Raw genomic sequence first — 19,474 nt, forward strand, 5'->3', positions numbered from 1 at the left:
AGTGCTGATCGGTGTATTCTGATGGCAGGGATATCTCCCCGTCATCAGAATATAAAGATGCAGCGGGGAGGATTTCCCCTTCCACCTCGAATGTATGGATGTGGGAATGGGGTCAGTTTTTTTCATTCAACCTGCTAGTTGAACAAAAAAAAAACCTACAGGTGAAACTCGAAAAGATAGAATATCGTGCAAAAGTTCATTTATTTCAGTGATGCAACTTAAAAGGTGAAACTAATATATGAGATAGACTCATTACATGCAAAGCAAGATAGTTCAAGCCGTGATTTGTCATAAGTGTGATGATTATGGCTTACAGTTCATGAAAACCCCAAATCCACAATCTCAGAAAATTTGAATATTACATGCAATCAATAAAACAAGGATTGTACATAGAACAATATTGGACCTCTGAAAAGTATAAGCATGCATATGTACTCAGTACTTGGTTTGGGCCCCTTTTTCAGCAATTACTGCCTCAATGCGGCGTGGCACGGAAGCTATCAGCCTGTGGCGCTGCTGAGGTGTTATGGAAGACCAGGATGCTTACATAGCAGCCTTCAGCTCTTCTGCATTGTTCGGTCTCGTGTCTCTCATCTTTCTCTTGGCAATGCCCCATAGATTCTCTATGGTGTTCAGGTCAGACGAGTTTGCTGGCCAATCAAGCACAGTAATCCCACGGTCACTAAACCAGGTTTTGGTGCTTTTGGCAGTGTGGGCAGGTGCCAAGTCCTGCTGGAAAATGAAGTCAGCATCCCCATAAAGCTCGTCTGGGGAAGGAAGCATGAAGTGCTCCAAAATCTCCTGGTAGATGGCTGCGTTGACCCTGGACTTAATGAAGCACAGTGGACCAACACCAGCAGATGACATGGCTCCCCAAATCAACACAGACTAAGCTTCACAGCATCTTCAAGCATCTTGCAGTGTGTGCCTCTCCATTCTTCCTCCATACTCTGGGTCCTTGGTTTCCAAATGAGATGCAAAAGTTGCTCTCATCAGAAAAGAGGACTTTGGACCTCTGAGCAACAGACCAGGTCTGTTTTTCTTTAGCCCAGGTAAGACGCTTCTAACAATGTTTGTTGTTCAGGAGCGGCTTGACAAGAGGAATACGATATTTGAAGCCTATGTCCAGGATCCATCTGTGTGTGGTGGCTCTTGCTGCACTGACTCCAGCCTCAGTCCATTCCTTGTGAAAGTCCCCAACACTTTTGAATGGCCTTTTCCTGACAATCCTCTCCAGGCTGCGGTCATCCCTGCTGCTTGTGCACCTTTTTCTTCCACACTTTTCCCTTCCACATAACTTTCTATTAATATGCTTTGATACAGCACTTTGGGAACATCCAAATTCTTTTGCAATTACCTTATGAGGCTTTTCCTCCTTATGGAGGGTGTCAGTGATGGTTTTCTGTACAACTCTCAGGTCAGCAGTCTTTCCCATGATTGTGATTCCTACTGAACCAGACTGAAAGACCATTTAACCTCCTTGGCGGTATGATTCTTTCCGATTTTTTGTGCTGAAAGCGGTACCATTTTTTTGCATGGAAATATGTAGTTTTTTATTGTAGGCTGTAATTTTTAGGAATAACTCACTGAAATCTGTCCGAACAAGAGTCTATTAAACATTCCGGATATGATAAAATTTGAAACATGAAATCATAAATTATAATTTAATAAATAATCATAAAAAATAATTATATAATAATAATAAATTTAATTCAATAATATAATCAAACCAAAAACACTGAAATTTGAAATACAGAGGCAAATTCGCACATCGCTGAGCAAAGTCGCAAAATCGTTTTCAGTGTCTGATGACGAATTTCCCCACGAATCATTATCACTCAATTCTGCAAGGGGTTCTGATTTACTATCGCTGTTCTAAAACCGCTTTTGACGTAAAGGGACGCTTTTTGGACGCCATGGACTTTTCTAAGTTTCCAGGCAGAAAGAACATTCAAAATGCAGGCAGGGGACAGGACAAAGCAGTAGGGACAAAATATATGTGAAATGCATTGAAACAGCAATGACAGCAAAAATGACATTTTTTAAAAATTTCAAATTTCCCGCCGTCCCGACGTCACAGGGACCGGAACACAGAAGCTGGATGCCGGCATCGGCCGGAGGAGATGGCCGGGGACGCTGCAGGGGACACATCGCGGGAGCGAAGGACAAGGTAAGTGCTGCAGGGACCCCCTGAGCAACGCCGCATGGTAAGCCCGAGTGTAGCTCGGGGTTACTGCTCTTGGTATAGAAATTTTACCCCGAGCTACACTCTGGATTACCGCTAAGGAGGTTAAAGGCTCAGGAACCCTTTGCAGGTTTTATGGCTTAATTAGCTGATTAGAGTGGGACACTTTGAGCCGAGAATATTGCACCTTTTCACAATATTCTAATTTTCTGAGATTGTGGATTTGGGGTTTTCATGAGCTGTAAGCCATAATCATCACAATTATGACAAATCACGGCTTGAACTATCTTGCTTTGCATGTAATGAGTCTATCTCATATATTAGTTTCACCTTTTAAGTTGCATTACTGAAATAAATGAACTTTTGCACGATATTCTAATTTTTTCAGTTTCACCTGTAACTCTTTTATGGCCAACCTTAGACAATTGAGGCAATTTAGAGTGAAGATAATATTGAGATATATTGGCTTATGGAAGTCAGGCAAGAAAAGACCAGTTTGAAGTAATAACATATCTAGAGATTCTAATTCTCAGAGAAAAAAAGAGAAAAAATATTTCTAGAAAAGATTAAGATGGGATATTTTGATTTATAGAAATAAAGATTAATTCAAAGAGACAATATCCATAGGTCTTGGTGACATCCATGCTGTACGGATGGTTACCAACTCTCCAGTTTAACCCTTCTGTTCTGAGTAAAAGGCATACATTTGATAAAGAATGTATATTGAATGCCGGAATTGGATTCATATTTGATAAAGGTAAAATCCAATAAAGTGCTCTTAATGAGATTTGTTACATTAATTAGCATTGACATGCATAAGGGGATTTACTGTGGGGTGGATTTACTAAAACTGAAGAGTGCAAAATCTGGTATAGCTTTGCATAGAAACCAATCAGTTTTCAGGCTTTATTGCCAAAGCTTAATTGAACAAGCTGAAGTTAGAAGCTGATTGGCTATCATGCACAGCTGCACCAGATTCTGAGTGCTCCAGTTTTAGTAAATCACCCCTGTATGTCTTACCTGGTATGCAAAAAACACAAATGTCACTGCTGTATGCTAACATGCATAGGTTTCTCTCTAATGTATTAATTAATCATTGAAATCCCATGTATATGGATGCATTTGCAATAGGTTGTTTAAAGGATACGTTTACCTTTGGGTAACGTTTACCTGTTTTTAGGGTGGAACATGTAACATGTTCCTAATGCTGCAGCTGCTGCCAACCCCCCCTCTTGTGACAGACGTACGGGAAGAAGTTCCCTGTACTAACTGTCACTTTGTAAAAACAGTGTTCTGTAAAAGGATGAATACAAGTCCCGTCATCCTTAACGGCTGTCGGCTTGTAGTTTTCAATGAACCACATTGATTGTAATATTTCCTCCTCCTCCCCGATCCCCCTCTCACGACTTTACCATTAAGATCAACAGCACAATCATTGGTCCTTCCCCTCATGCCAGGGTGCTAGGCGTAATCCTAGACTCTGACCTTTCCTTTGGGCCCCACATCCACTCACTGGCTAAATCCTGCCGCCTCAACCTCCAGAACATTTCCAAAATCCGCCCCTTCTTGACCAATGACACCACAAAACAACTCATCCACGCCTTGATTATATCCCGCCTCGATTACTGCAACTCCCTCCTCACTGGTCTACCGTTACGCAGGCTATCCCCCCTTCAGGCTATTATGAATGCTGCTGCTAGACTCATACACCCTACCAACCGATCAGTGACTGCTGCCCCTCTCTGCGAATCCCTTCATTGGCTTCCACTAACCCATCGTATAAATTTCAAAACACTAACCACAGCTTACAAAGCCATCCACAACACTGCCCCTAGCTACATTGCCAACCTCATTCACAGATACCGCCCAAATCGCCCACTCCGCTCCTCCCATGATATCCTCCTCTCTAGCTCCCTCATCACCTCCTCCCACACTCGCCTCCAGGACTTTTCCAGAGCCTCTCCCATCCTCTGGAACTCCCTACCACAGCATGTCCGGTCAGCCCCCACCCTGTCTGCCTTTAGGCGATCTTTGAAAACTCACTTCTTCAGGGAAGCCTACCGCACCTCCACCTAAGAACTGTACTTGAATAACCTCCGCCAGATCATCCCCAGCAACTATCACCTTTTGTATCACCTCCCCCTTCCTTTAGATTGTAAGCTCCACGAGCCGGGCCCTTATATTTCTTCTGTACTGAAATGTATTGTAATTGTACTGTCTCCCTTATATCGTAAAGCGCTGAGCAAACTGTTGGCGCTATGTAAATCCTGTATAATAATAATAATAACTACCATGGCACTGTGGAGCGCCATGGTAGTTCATTGAATCTTCTTGCCAGTATATCTGCTTGCTTGTACATCCGGTAGGGGAAAGCAGAAATACTGACAGGTCTGCAGGAGACCTGCATGGCACCAGCGATCTGCTGATCGCTGGTGCAATGCTTTACAGGCTCCTGCAACCAAAAATAATAAATGCACATTTTTTTACCTGCAAAAAAATTTGCATTTATTATTTTTGGTCAAAAAGGTGAACTTATCCTTTATGCCTTTGTTATGGTTTTTAGGCCTTTTTTTCTGGATATTTAACTCAAGAATTTGACTGAAATGTGTCAGTTTCCAGTTAATGACTGACTTGAAGTTTAAGCCTTCTTGATCATACTGTACCTTTTGATATACAATATTGTGTTGAGTGGAACCAGTTAAACCAAGAAAAAAAGAATGGTAGAATTCATGATGTTTAAACTGTCATAACAAGTTAGAAGCCATTTCTATTTTATGCAGTTGATTTTATTTATGCATTTGATTTACTTATCATGCATTTGAATCTTTGTACCTTATTCTTAATTTTAGGATTTTTTGCAAGAAGGTGAGCCCGCATCTGCACGCTGTGATGACCTTGCTGCACTGAAACGTAAGGGCTGTCCAGAGGAGGATATTCAGAATCCCAGAGCAAGCAAAGAAAAGCTAAAGGACAACCCTATAACAAATAAGACCAAAGGAAATCCTATGAACTCTGAAATTACACAGATCAGACCCCAACAATTAAAATTTGAACTAAGATTAGGTGCGGACATACGTTCTGAGCATATCAGATTCTGTATATAAGCCTTGACACATGGATTCCTTGTGTTTTAATTTATAGTTATTTTTTTTGTACAGGAGAGCCCCAGACATTTAATTTAACATTCAGAAGAGCAGAAGATTATCCTATTGACTTATACTATCTTATGGACCTGTCCTATTCCATGAAAGATGATTTAGAGAATGTAAAAAACCTTGGCACTGCTCTCACGGAGAAAATGAAACAAATTACTTCAGATTTCAGGATAGGTAAGAGTTACATCATAGACTTGCTCTGATGAAGAGGGTATATCCCTTGAAACCCATTAGCCTCCTTGCACTATGTTGTGTGGACTTTCACATTGGTCATTTAGGTCCTTGAAGCTCAGGAGACCGTGTTTTAAGAATCATTACATGTCCATGCTCTTATAACTTTTGTGAGTGTTTTTATATATTTTTATTAACAAATGGTGCTTGGGATAATGCACAAGGATGGTGATCCCTTTCTCTTCTTCTGTTGTTTTGTTTAGAAACACAAATGTTTACCATTGATTTTAACAGGCTTGCTAAGTGCACAAAAATGCAGTGTAGCCAGATGCTTGGCTAAGAATGGAGAGTTAGAGAAACACTGGCTGCAGCTGTTCTCTGTAGCTACTGCCCTGTGGTGCTGAACTGGCTAACATCCATATCAGCAAGAGGAGGGAGCTGCTGAGCGGAAAGAGTTCAGTAGAGTCAGGCAGCGCTAAACTGTGGGAACTGTAGTCATAGAAGAGAGAAGATCCACAGTAATCAAGAGGTTTGGAACTGAAATTTTCAGTGAGAGATTGCCAGGAGAAAGGGAAAGAGCTGCATTTCTCAAGCTGTACAGGACACAGCTTCCTCTTGCCGGGTGAGTGCACATCACTGTCCAGTGTGCACCACCACTGCTGCATAACAGCGGCCCGAGCAGGATCTGGAGTGCTGAGTTTGGTGGTGCTGTCAGACAGAATCACCTGGGTGCAGAGCAGAGAGCACAGTAATCGCTGTGTGTGACTGGATGGTGAGCTGAAATATCACTGGGACTGGTGAGCTGCCTCTTTGGTGATTTACTATATGATGCTAGAGAGACTGAGCCCTTTAGGAACTGACCACACAACCATCTAGTATCCTTATTGCTGCCTGCAGGCTTGACTGGAACTATTCTCATGTGCGTCAATGGTACAACTGGGCCCCAACACTAGCTGACTGAAGAGTTAGGACTAAAGACTGTTCATTTACAGCTGCTAAACAGAGACCTTCACCCATTGCTTATGATAAGAGATACCTCTCAGGGGACATTGCACCATTTCCTAGCTGTTCTCCTACAATGCACTCTAGACTAGTTATAGTATTATTAAACATACTGTATTGCAGTTAATGCTAATATGCATTGTTTGTTGCTGCCTTTGCTGATTTATATGTTGATTCCAGTCTATTGGTACAGAACTTTCTTCTAGATTACCTTAGCATAGTAATTATACTATCTGGCGGACTGTGTCTGAACTTACCCTCTGTTACCTACCTATATTTTAATCCTGCCTATATTTTAGGGAACAGTGTTTAGGTTTGATCTACCTCCATACCAATAAATGGAAACTCTGTTTGAAATGTCTTTTCCTTTTACTGCAGGGAAAGGCACAAGTGTGAACAGGCCCTTAGGGCTATTTTGGCACAGTACAATATACTTGTGTTGCTGTGCCAAACAAAGAAACTGCAGTGTTTGATTTGACAATTTTGAACAGTTATGCTTTGTATGTGAGATGAGAAGAGTTCCGCATTGTCATAAATAGCTTGGTTTGCTTGATGTAAGTTGCACTTTGTTTGTTGGAAATTTACTGAATTTTTCTTTATACTGTCCGTTTTGCTTCAGGTTTTGGATCTTTTGTAGAAAAGACAGTCATGCCATATATCAGTACTACTCCTGCTAAACTCACCAACCCGTGCACCTCAGATCAGAGATGTACCAGTCCCTTCAGTTATAAGAATGTACTCAGCCTTACAGACAATGGAAATCTTTTCAATGAACTAGTAAGCAAGCAGCAGATCTCTGGTAATCTGGATTCCCCAGAAGGTGGATTTGATGCCATCATGCAAGTCGCTGTGTGTGGTGTAAGTACTGAACAAAGTGCATTGTGCTCATTGGAACCAACTATTTATGCACTTACATGTGTTTTATAAAGATAAATTGTCACTATGTCACACATAATGCTTTAGTTCAATGTTTTGAATGATAAATCCACTTGTACCCTAAATGCTTTCAACCGTGCCCACTGTAAAGTATATGTAAACCCTAACAATGAACGGCTCTTATTTGCTCCCTTTCAGTCTGATTAATATACAATTGAAAGCATTTTGTCATATCTGTTCGATAAATTAAAAAAATATCTGTTGATCCTGCCAGAAATACGCGTTATCAAGCTGTAAGCAGTATAATCAGCCCTGCCCAATTCCCTAAAGAGTTACAGAAGCTGCAGAACACCCTCCACCCCCCTCTATAAGAGGGTGACAATTATCTTATGATCCCTTTTGAACAAGTGCCATATGTACTGATTTTAGACACTGCTGTGAACTTATTCATCAAGACCATATGTAGCGGTAACCCCTCAGGAGTCGCTGAGTTTTGGGTTCCTCTATGTACTGCACGGCCAGGCAACACGCATTTTCCACACTTTGCACACTGGACTCAAAGAACAGTCCTTGAGCTTGGATTTGTGATTTTATTAAGGAGTTAAAGCGGAGTTCCACTCACTCTGTAAAAAAATAAAGGTCAGCAGCTACAAAAACTGTAGCTGCTAACTTTTACAAAACATCCACTCACCTGTCCCACGATCCCACGTTGATCCCGCCGCAGTGGTGCAGCCGGGTGCCCACTGCGCATGCGCGAGTAGTACTGCGCTTCCTGAATGGCCCCGTCATCTTCTGGGACCTGTCACGTGTCCCACAAGACTTCGGGGAGGGTAGGAGGACAACTTCTGCTTCTGGTTGCCTAGGTGATCGCAGAAGTGGGAGTGGGTACCTGTGAAATTCGGGTACCCTTTCCCCCCCCCCCGCTCCCCAAAGGTGCCAATCCTTAATGGGGAGCGGGGGGACCAATCTTTAAAGCGGAAATTCCCCTTTTCGGTGGAACTCCGCTTTAAGAACTTGGATGGGGTCTAGGAGTATATGGGAGGTACTATAGAACTTGAGGACAAACTCCTTAGAATCTGCAGTATGTACAAAAATGTGGATAGCAATAGTCTCTTTCCTTGAAGAGTCCCAAAGACTCTTCCTAGTGTACCTCCTCAGACCCCAGTTGATTACTCTTCTTCACCCAGCTGCACTGAGGGTATTCACTGGGCAAGGGGGCACAGAAGCTGCCAGTTTAGCACAAGCAGTCCTGGATGAGAAGCTAGTTGGGTCTTTCACCTGACTGCCCTCTCCCCTCATCTGGCGCAGGAGGTGTAACAGTACTCACACTGCACTTTCCTGTCAGCTTAGTGAGTTGGTGGCTGCCTACAGGCCTGTCACTGGGCTGACTCCTTCCTTGCTGCTCAGGATGTCCTCCTCAGGAAATTATGGTACAGTGGAGATTCTCATTTCTAATAATCTGCCTGTAGGTAGGCCCCCTCCGTGGGGCTCCCTCTCAGGCTCCAAACTCCAGCCTTCCTCACTCCATCTTCCACCTGACACTGCCCCCCTCCCCCCAGGCTCTGCCATATTTAAGAGTTACTCTGGTCACCATGCCCAGCCTCTTGCCAGGGGATTGTCCGGGGTCCCTCAAACATGCAGATCTGGGCCTCCTCCCCTCCTCCTCCAGAAAGCTCTCAGGTTGATGGAGAGGTGGGAGGGCTCCAGAAGCCCTGGCCTGATACTAGCCTGTCCTGAGGTGAACTCCTGCCTCAATCACAGGCTGATTCATCCCAGGCTGCTGTTTCCTGTTTCTATAAGCATTTGAAAATTACATTTTTCTGGCATGAAAATATGTCCTTCATGTTGTAGTGGTTATTTTTTAGAAACACATTGGATGGAGGAATGTCACACGTTTGTTGGTGTTTTCTACTGATGCTGGCTTTCATTTTGCTGGTGATGGCAAATTAGGAGGAATTGTTCTGCCAAATGATGGGAAATGTCACATGGAAGACAATATGTACACAATGAGCCATTATTATGTGAGTCTGCAAATGTCTTTGTGCTTTTTGATAATTTTTTTTTTAAATGAGCTTATTTGTAAATCTTAGGAAATTTTGATTTATTTGTTATTGCTCTAAGTCCAAAGATATAATTATTTGTTAATTAGGCTAATGCTTCTGATCTTTTTAAAGGGATATGGACACTAATCCCATGGCATAAAAGTTTCCCTGTCTATGCAAAAATTACTGTTTTGTGAACATCTGCTGCGTGCAGCCTTTCCCTATTTTTCTTGCAGATTGCTGTCCAGGAGATCAGCTGTGTGTAAAGCTAGCGATAGACTTCTTATGGTGGTCAAGATTGTTTTCATAATCTTACTGCCTATCATATTATGGTCATGCATCACTGATGTGTTTGTGGTGGAAGAATAGTTAGACCCTTGTAGAACTGATGTTAGCAGATAGCAGACAGGTTAAAAAAATCTAGATTGTCTGAATTCTAGATCCGCCAATAGCAGTCTGCTTCAGGGGTGGACTGACCATTCGAGCACTTGGGCACTGCCTGAGGGCCCTGGGTCAGTGGGGGGGCCCCATGAGATGCCCCTGGTACGTTTCATAGGATTTTTTGGGTGTGGTTTGAGTGTGGGCGAGGACACAGGGGCCCCATGATCCCCTATTGCACGGGGGCCCCATGAGTTGTCAGTCCGCCCCTGGTCTGCTTGCAGCATTTCCTGTACCACATAGATCCAACCAAAATATACACCAATCAGCCATAACATTATGGCCACCCACCACAACCCATTGAGGCATGGACTCCACTGGACCTCTGAAGGTATGATGTGGTATCTGGCTCCAAGCCGTCAGTAGCAGATCCTTTAAGTCCTGTAAGTTGTGAGGTGGGGCCTTCATGGATCAGATTTTTTTTCCAGCACAGATGTTTGGATTGAGATCTGGAAAATTTAGAAACCAAGTAAACACCCTGAACTCACTGTTATGTTCCTTAAACCATTATTCAATTCATCAGAACAGGCCACCTTCTTCCATTGCTCTGTGGTCCATTTATGATGCTCACGTGCCTATAGTAGGAACTTTTGTTTGTGGTAACGCAGCCTCATACGCTATAAACAGCAGTGCACTGTGTGTTCTGATATCTTTCATTCAAAACCAGAATTCACTTTTTTAGCAATTTGAGCTACAGTAATTCTTCTATTGGATTGGACTGCACAGGCAAGCCTTCGCTCCCCACATGCATCAATGAGCCTTGGACACTCATGACCCGGTTTCCAGTTTTCCTTCCTTGGACCACTTTTGGTAGGTCCTGACCACTTCAGACCGGGAACATCCCACAACAACAACTGAAGTTTTGGAGATGCTCTGACCCAGCTATCTGTCCATTACAATTTGGCCCTTACTCTTGCCCATTATTTCTGCTTTCAACACATCAATTTCAGAGACATGTTCACTTGCTGCCTTAGTCCTCATGCACACTGGACATTTTTACAGCGGCTGTTTTTGGCTTTTGATGTTTTTTTCTACAGCCAGTAAACTCTCCAGCTTGTTATCCTATGCACAAAATAAACTCTAAAAACCGCAAATGCGAAAAAACACAGCAAAATGCTGCTAAACTCTAATGCATAAACACTGAAAAACTCATTTTAACGCGACTTTACACAGCTAACGTTACCAGCGTTATTAAAACGCACAGTGTGCATGGAGCCTAATATATCCCACCCTCCTTCAGGTGCCATTGTAATGATATAATCAATGTTATTCACTTTACTTCTCAGTGGGCATAATGTTTGGCAGATTGCTGTACATACAATATTTACTTACATTCACAGGACTACCCATCAATTGCTCATTTGGTCCAAAAGCTCGGTGAAAACAACATGCAGACAATCTTTGCTGTTACTGAGGAATATCAGGATGTTTACAAGGTATGTTAAGTGTATGTTGCATTTTTTTTGGCTTTGTGTTTGACCATCCCAAACAATTACCCAACTAGTATAATTCTGTTTTTTAAATAATAATTGGGCCATAGTCAAAAGACCTCCTCAGTTGGAAGTGGAATACCAGGGTTATGGCTGCAGCAATATGCCATAACCCCAGTATTATTTTTTTAGCCAGTGATTCTCTAACCAATAAAAGTGGTCCAAGCAGAGAATTTGCCGCTGGATCACCTTTAGTTGTGTGGGAGGGGTAGCACTGAGAACCAATCTGGTGGTCACAGCTGCTTGTCACAGAGATGAGTGGAGGAAAGATGGCTTCCGCTCATCTCTATGGCCTAGGAGGACCGAAGCAGGTCATGATGTCACTTCCGTTTCAGGCCTAATGTAAACAAGTCCTTTTTTTTTATAGCAGTAGATCAATGGGGTTTTTTTTTTTATCTAATGCTTTACATTGTAGAGGAGAGATGTGGGGTTTTATTGACCCAAGATCTCTCCATAAAGAGAACCTTTCAACTTTTTTCTATCACGAGGGATGTTTACATTCCATGTGATAGTGAATGAAAATGTATTTAAAGGGACAGTGTAAAAATAAAAAGCATAAAATAAAATAAATAATAGTGAAAAAGCTTTTTGAAGCACCCCTGTCCCTCCTGTGCTCGTGCACAATAGTCAATGTATAGGTAGGTCATGCCCAAATATGTAAACAGTGTTCAAATCAATCATGTGAGGTATCATCGTGAATGTCAGAGCAAGAGCAAAAAGTCTAGCACTAGATCTCCTCTGTAATTCTAAACTTGTACTCTGTAGAAATTTTTAAAGCGCCGCCTATGGAAATTTTTAAGTACCGTAGTTTGGCTCCATTCTGTGAGCTTGTGCAATTTTAAAGCATCACATGTTGGATATCTATTTGCTCAGCATAACATCATCTTTCATGTTTTGTTTTTTTTCTTGTACAATGATTTTTTATTAGGTTTTTACATTTTCAAGATTAAAGAGGCAATGGGGTACAATAAGTCATAAGGAGAATAGGTCCCTCACAGGGGATCAATATTCAAAAAAAAGTAACAGTCAGTACCATCAGCAACTGGATAACTGATATGCAATGATAATAATAAAAAAAAATAAAAAAGAAAGAAGAAAAAAAGAAGAGAAGAGAAGACACGCCCTATTAGAGCGGGATAAGCTTGAACAAATGCACATGTGAACGGGGTCACAGTAGCGGCTATGACAACATGGAGTACAAAGTACACAAAAGAGGGGGAAGAAAACTTCAGTTAAAGACAAAGAGGGAAAAAGCCTGAAAAAGAAATAGAAAAGGGGAAAAAAAGGATTAAAGAAAAAGACAGGGTGCCAAGATGGCCTGTGTGTGGGGCCCCCCCTCCCAGGTCAGTGCAAACCTAGAGTGTATCCCAGAAGCAAAGGGTGAGCATAAGACCATCAGGGGTTCCAAACTTTCAGGAATCGAGACTCATTCAGTACGCTTGACATTTTTTCATTGATCATAAGGGTGGTCAGGATCATTTTCACCTTCGCAATCTGGACAGTTGGTTTCTTCCAGGCCCGGGCAATAGCTCTCTTGCCGCTATAAAAAGATAGGTGGCTAATTTTTAATGGTGGGATAGGAAACCAGGAAGCGGGCAGTGTAGAAGCTCATGGTGGGGGTCTCTATGGCAGGTCAAATGAAAAAGGGTCGACAAGAGACCGTACACTGTGGACCAAAAGCCCACAAAACGTGGACATGTCCACCATATATGAAGTTGTTTTTATTTTTTTAATTCATTAAATTGTATTTTTTTACAAAACAATTGTGTTTAAAAAAAATCGTTGCTCAAATATCGTGTGATATAAAAATGTACAGTGACCGCAAATTTTTTTTATTCTCTATGTTTGGTGGTTCTAAGTAATTTTCTAGCAAAAAAACATTGGCCTGGTAAGGAAGTGATTAAAGTGTTCATTCTCATTTCTAGGAGCTGGCAAACTTAATCCCAAAATCAGCTGTTGGAACTCTGTCCTCAGACTCGAATAATGTAATTCACCTGATCATTGATTCCTACAACGTAAGTACGCACTTCTGACTGGCTGATGACCATGTCGGCCCCTGTCTGCTTCCTATTTTTAAAACTTTGTGGTACTTGGAATGTAATTTTGTTTATTTATTTATTTATTTTTTTAATCTAGTCGCTGTCTTCAGAGCTTATTCTAGAAAACAGCAAATTGCCAGAAGGTGTCACAATCAATTATAAGTCATTCTGTAAGAACGGAGTGATTGGAACAGGAGAGAATGGAAGGAAGTGCTCCAATATCTCTCTGGGAGATCAGGTAAGAGTTTGCAGGTTATAAACGTAGACTACATGTACTTCATTTTCTTAAATCTGAACTTCTGGCAAATTTCTAAATACTCAGAAGAAACACATACATGGGAGCTGTTTTACCTGGCGTTAGATTTGTATTTTTTTCCATCCAGTCCTGAGATTTACACAGCATGCAGCAAAGCCATGTTTGGCAGGGCAGGAAGGCCTCATTTTCCTCTACTTGAGGAAGGGATAAACACTAATGGAGGCAATCGACTGTGCTGCAGTGCTCATGTCCTATTAAGCATGATGCTGATAGGAGGAGAGAGAAGAGAGATGAGCTCATCAGTTTGCTACTTTTCTATTCACTGTCCAGTCACGGGTTAAGAGAGCAGCAAGACCTCTAAGCTTTTCTAAACTGTAGAAAAATCTGGTCTCCTGCACTGACAGACAGGGCTGTGTCAAATCTCAGGGCTGGATGGACAGAATTACAAATCCTTTGGCAGATAGAACAACTCCTTTTATAGATATTCCATCTGTTTTATGTATATAGCTGCTTAACTGGAGCTATGGAGAATGTAAACCCAACATTTCATATTCCTGATATGTGCCTGCTGTACCATGTACTTGTATGAGAAACTATCCTGTTCTCTTTGTATAGCTTCCTTTGTGTGAAATATCTGGTGTTCCAGCCAGTCCCTCTGATTTGCAGGGCATTGATGAGCATGAGCACAAGAAAGGTGTGAGTGACCCCGCCCACACTGCCTGGCGTAGCTCGAAGAACCCTGGTGGGTTTAGAGTACGGCCTGCTCAGCAGCGTGTAGCCTGCCATATCAGACCACCCCACTACAAGTGTGCCATTGTTTCTCCTCCCCCACCTCTCTATGCAGCTGAGAACAGGGAATATGTGATCACTTATAAAATGCATGTTCCTGAGCATTCAGCTCATCACTATTCTCTGTTGCTATTCTCATTTGCTAGAAATAGACAGCAGTAAAATCTCACCGATCATAATGTCATTTCACACACAACAATGAATCAATATGGTAAACAGAAAATTAAAACATGTGTAGCACTCATGCTACCTTAAGAGTCATTGAGTAATTTTCAGGTTCCCTGTTGTTCTGGACCCCTCTATGAAAGCCCAACCCCTGCTGACACCACAGTACTCTTCTGACCAGAGTAAATTTTCAGAGAAAAATAGGCTCGCATACAGAGTAAAGTGAACTGATATGATGATTCTGTTAAACTTGGCTGTAAGCTCAGTCAAAAAGCATAAAGTGGCATATGTGCACATAATGGCAATTACCACTCTTAGCAACTCTAAGCAAAGGAAATTACACATACAGCAAAATCTCAATCAGCGTTGGCAATACTGCTCTTCAGAAGTTAGCCCAGAACCTCAAACCTGAGGTGTTTCTAGTCCCCAGTCAACAAAGAAAACTATGGTTGAACTAGTTCACTTTGGGCCCTCAGGATCTGATGGCAAGGTTTAAATCTGAGATAGAGAAGAGCTGTTTAATTAGCGTAGTCAATGTCACTTTAAATGCAGTAAGGAATCTTCTGCGCACTCATTGGGGCCCAGTTGGTGCAGTAAAACGATCCAGACCTTTTAAGGGAAGAAATGAAGGTGACAGTCACTCAAAAGATTAATACAAGGTAAAAAAATGGAAGAACAAGTACTATCTCTTTAAGTGGCACTTGACTTGGGTGGTGTCCCTTTAATGTAGTGAGCAGGTTGCAAATTTTAGGCAAAAAGCTGTCAGAAGTTAGCAGAAACACTAGCTGGCAAAGGGCAACTCCTCTCTGGGCTGCAGTAACTAATGGTAGATGTTCCTTTCAGTGGAAAGGCGGATGGTTAAGAGAACAATGATGTGGTTTGGCCTGCAAAACGCATGCACTACGGTCAGCTCTGATGATTGAACTATACTGCAAATGTGTTTAATAGTAGCGGCGGGGGGAGCTAGGCCGCAACACGTGTTAACTACATGCAATGTCCGCAATTGTGTGCAGGAAAGTGGCAGATTTGAAAGGAATGTCAGTGTTCATTTGTTTGGCTGGTGTATGGGACTCTCTCACCCGATCTGTGGCAGACAGTGGTCTCTCACTCTCTATAGATGGGGGTCCCCACAGGTTCTCTGGTCCCACCTGCAGCATTCCCTCCAGATACAGTGCTCCCGGTCACCTGCTGGCAGAATGTCTCGCTGAACAGGGTGGCAAGGCTGGTGGTCAGTGACTCCTCCTTGTCTCTCTCCTCTCTAGCTCTGCGGCTTGGTCCAGTCCTCCGGGGTTCCACACAGCTCTCTCTTCACACCTTCCTTCCAGCTCTCTCTCAGCTTACTTCCTGCCTCTATTCCTGGGCTTCTACATTTATATGCATCCCCCCCACATGCCAGCTCCTCTGGGAAATGTAGTCCCCCAATTAGCAGCCTTCTAACAAAGTCCTGCAGTTCAGCCTATAAAATCCATAAAGCTTTTCACCAGGATGTGTGCCCAGGGGCATATTTGCCACAAGGCAAACAAGGCATTTTCCTAGGGTGGCACTTTCCCATGGAAGTGACACAGGACAGAAGCTGTTATGTGTCTTACCTGTGTCCCACTTTGGTCTGGTCCACATGAAGGTGATGCTGGAGGAGGGGTAGAGATGGTTTCTTCATTTCCCGGGTGGATGATCATGAATCAGATGCGCACAATGTGGGGGTGAATTTTCCTTGGGTGACATGCCGCCCCTCATCTGGTCACACCCTCGAGATCACTGGATGGCCTATGTCAGCCTGTCCCTCTCTCTGCAAGCTCCACCTCCTCATTGATTGGCCACCGGATCTGTAGCTCAGGGGAAGCACACAGGCAGAGAGGAGGAGCTGAGCGGCAGCACGAGGATCGAGGAAGCTGATCAGAGTGAGGGAGTGGCCGGAGCCGGTGAAGAAGAGGAGAACGGCCGGAGAAGGAAGACAGCTGATTGATAAGGTAGGTGTCTGTGCCATGCGGCCGGGATCCTGGCGGAGCAGATAGTGCTGCTGCAGCCAGGTATGCTGGCTGTGGATGGGAGAAGGGGGGAGCCTGGGCTAGAGCAGGGGACAGCAATGTAAGCATCATCAGTGGGAGGAATAGTGCCCCATCACTGACACCAATGATGTGGCACTATTCCTCCCACTGACACCAATGACAGGGCACTATTCCTCCCACTGACACTAAGGATGGGGCATTATTTGTCCCACTTATACCAGTGCTGGGCCACTATTCTTTCACTGACACCAATGATGGTTCACTATTCCTCCAAATGACACCGATAATGGAATAAAATAAGAGGTGGAGCACTAACAGGAATATGAGGAGTGGGGTGCCCGATTTTAGTCTTGCCTAGGGCAGCACAAAACCAAAATACACCACTGTGTGTGCCACTGTGTTGCAGGACACTGCCACCTTGTGTCTTTTTTAACATCCTGCAGTCTGAATAATAGTAGGGTGTTACACTTGGATAAGGTTTGTATATTCTATGGGGCCAAAATCATGCTGGAATCGCACCAAAGTACTATGAGAACTGTTTCCCAAAGTTTGCCAAGCTGAGTCGCATTGATGTGAATGGACACCATTGAAAATAATGTGATTTCCATTGTCATGCGATTCTGTGTGACTCAAATTGCATCTGGAATCAGACTAGAGTGAACAGAGCCTTAAAGATCTACATGTCAGCGTAGTATTTGGACAGTTTTGTATTATTTGGAAACATGGCTTCAGCTAAAATAAACAGTATGTTTTTCTTTTAGGTTGAATTTGAGATCAGCGTAGTTGCCCACATGTGCCCCAAAAAGGACCAAACGGAGTCCATTAAAATTAAGCCATTGGGGTTTAATGAGGAAGTTGAGATTCTTCTGAAATTGATCTGTGAATGTGATTGTCAACAGTCGGGAATCCCTGATAGTCCAGAATGTCATTTTGGGAATGGTACATTTGAATGTGGAGCCTGCAGGTACTTGTTTTTGACTTTTCTCTCTTTATCTGCACTATGAAATTACTTAGTTGAGCCACACACAATAATATAAATTTTACTTTCATATGTGTGCTGTGCACTGTGGGGGAAGCAGTATCAGACTTTGTAGGGGCTGATTACCACATATTTTGCCTTCATATGTGTCTCAGCATATAAAGTTGTGCTCAAAAGTTTGCATACCCTGGCAGAAATTGTGAAATTTTGGCATTGATATTGAAAATATGATGGATCATGCCAAAAAATGCTCTTTTATTGAAGGATGATGATCATATGAAGCCATTTATTATCAAATAGTTGTTTGGCTCCTTCTAAGTCATAATCATCACAATTATGACAAATCACGGCTTGAACTATCTTGCTTTGCATGTAATGAGTCTATTTCATATATTAGTTTCACCTTTTAAGTTGCATTACTGAAATTAATGAACATTTGCACAATATTCAAATTTTTTGAGTTTCACCTGTGTGTGTGTATATATATATTTATATATTATATATATATACACACACTGTATCAATATCTTCTAATATGTACAGGTTGAATTCTGGAAAAAGGTAGATGATTGTTCAGCATTACATTTCGTTGGTATATTGTGTACCAGGAAAATATTCTCCACGTTGCAACATTACCACCAGCCTCAACCTTTTACCAAAACATGATGGATCCCTGGTGTAGCCACCCTACCCTAAGCAGGAGTATCTCTAAATTTAGCCCTGCATGGCTGTAGACAGCCAATTCTGATTATAGTCTGATTCTTGTTCAGTTTCCCTTAAGTCCTGCCTGGCTGTCTGTTCTCCCTTCTGTCAGTAAGAGGCACTGTCACCTCTGGTAATGGTGTGGAGATCACACAGTAGGTATGGAGTATGAGTATTCATATTCTTTTCCAACCAACCACTAGGAGTTTCCTTTGCCAGTGGTGCATTATTGCAAAGGTTATAAATATTTGGGGCTGGCTAATTCAAGCTCTCTTTCCCCAGACTCTGGCCTACAGAGGGTGCATGTAATGGAGCTGCTTCTTTAGGCCTACCTGCCTGTCTAAAGAGGCCTGGATGAGATAGGTCTGTTCTCTCTGGCCCTATCCGGACACATGATAGATTTCCAGAGGAGGATCCTACTGGAGGTGTCTACAGGGCTTTTACAATGTACCCTCAGGTGTAAGAACTGGTTGACTCTCCTGCAGAAGATGGGGAACAGGATTGAGATCCAGAGAAAGATCCTACGGAAGGTGTCTGCAAGGCTTTTAAACTGGACCCTCAGGTGTGGGAGCTGATTGACTCTCCTGGAGAAAGATGGCTGCTGTTCATAGAAGGATGTTAACACACAAGAGTGTCAGATGCAACATAAAGGCCCCTTTCTAGTGCTATGACAAGTTTAGGTACCAAAGTTCTGCTCTAATTCTTAACAACTGCGACCCTAACCCTCCCTCCCATGGACTGTGAGTAATAAAATTCTTCTTTGTTATACGTTAAAGTGACTAGCGCCCATCTGTTCCATTAGTGCCTAAGTGATCTACTCTTGAGGTGCAATGTTGGCTAACCCTGTCTCTGGGGGTACCACCATGCCAATGGGGAGTCTGCAGGGTGCTACACTGGATTTACTCTTTATATCCAGATTCTAACTCTGCCTTTTTCAGCCAATGTGCCATAGCATCCATAGCATTGCTCAACATTTGTCAACAAGCTAGCGAATTGATCAAGCCTGCCTTTTTGTTACACAAAAGCACAGGTTTTTATCATGAAGCATTACAACTTTGGGCACCGTGTGGATCAGCCCACTGGCATCCTAGCAACTGATGATATTATTGGTTGATAAGGAGAATACCAGGCACCTGAATCCTTGTTTGACCCTTCCCTGGCTCTCTCCATCAACACTGG

At 42.7% G+C, this 19,474-nt stretch overlaps 1 protein-coding gene across 1 annotated transcript in view; it reads left to right on the forward strand.

Annotated features, from left to right (window-relative positions):
• The first annotated feature begins 5,055 nt into the window (after window positions 1–5,055).
• The window catches only part of LOC149469734 (integrin beta-1-A-like), a 34,121-nt gene continuing 19,702 nt past the window's right edge, over window positions 5,056–19,474 (forward strand). The window contains exons 1-8 of the mRNA XM_089668693.1: window positions 5,056–5,248; window positions 5,344–5,514; window positions 7,133–7,371; window positions 9,255–9,410; window positions 11,210–11,305; window positions 13,285–13,374; window positions 13,496–13,636; window positions 17,376–17,578. Of these exons, the coding sequence (XP_089524819.1) occupies window positions 5,191–5,248; window positions 5,344–5,514; window positions 7,133–7,371; window positions 9,255–9,410; window positions 11,210–11,305; window positions 13,285–13,374; window positions 13,496–13,636; window positions 17,376–17,578 (1,154 nt within the window). The 5' untranslated portion in view covers window positions 5,056–5,190. The remainder of the gene's footprint in view (window positions 5,249–5,343; window positions 5,515–7,132; window positions 7,372–9,254; window positions 9,411–11,209; window positions 11,306–13,284; window positions 13,375–13,495; window positions 13,637–17,375; window positions 17,579–19,474) is intronic.

Source organism: Staurois parvus, unplaced genomic scaffold (genome assembly GCF_062004578.1).
Source record: "Staurois parvus isolate SC_StPar_1 unplaced genomic scaffold, SC_StPar_1.0 ptg000061l, whole genome shotgun sequence".
NCBI lineage: Eukaryota > Metazoa > Chordata > Amphibia > Anura > Ranidae > Staurois > Staurois parvus.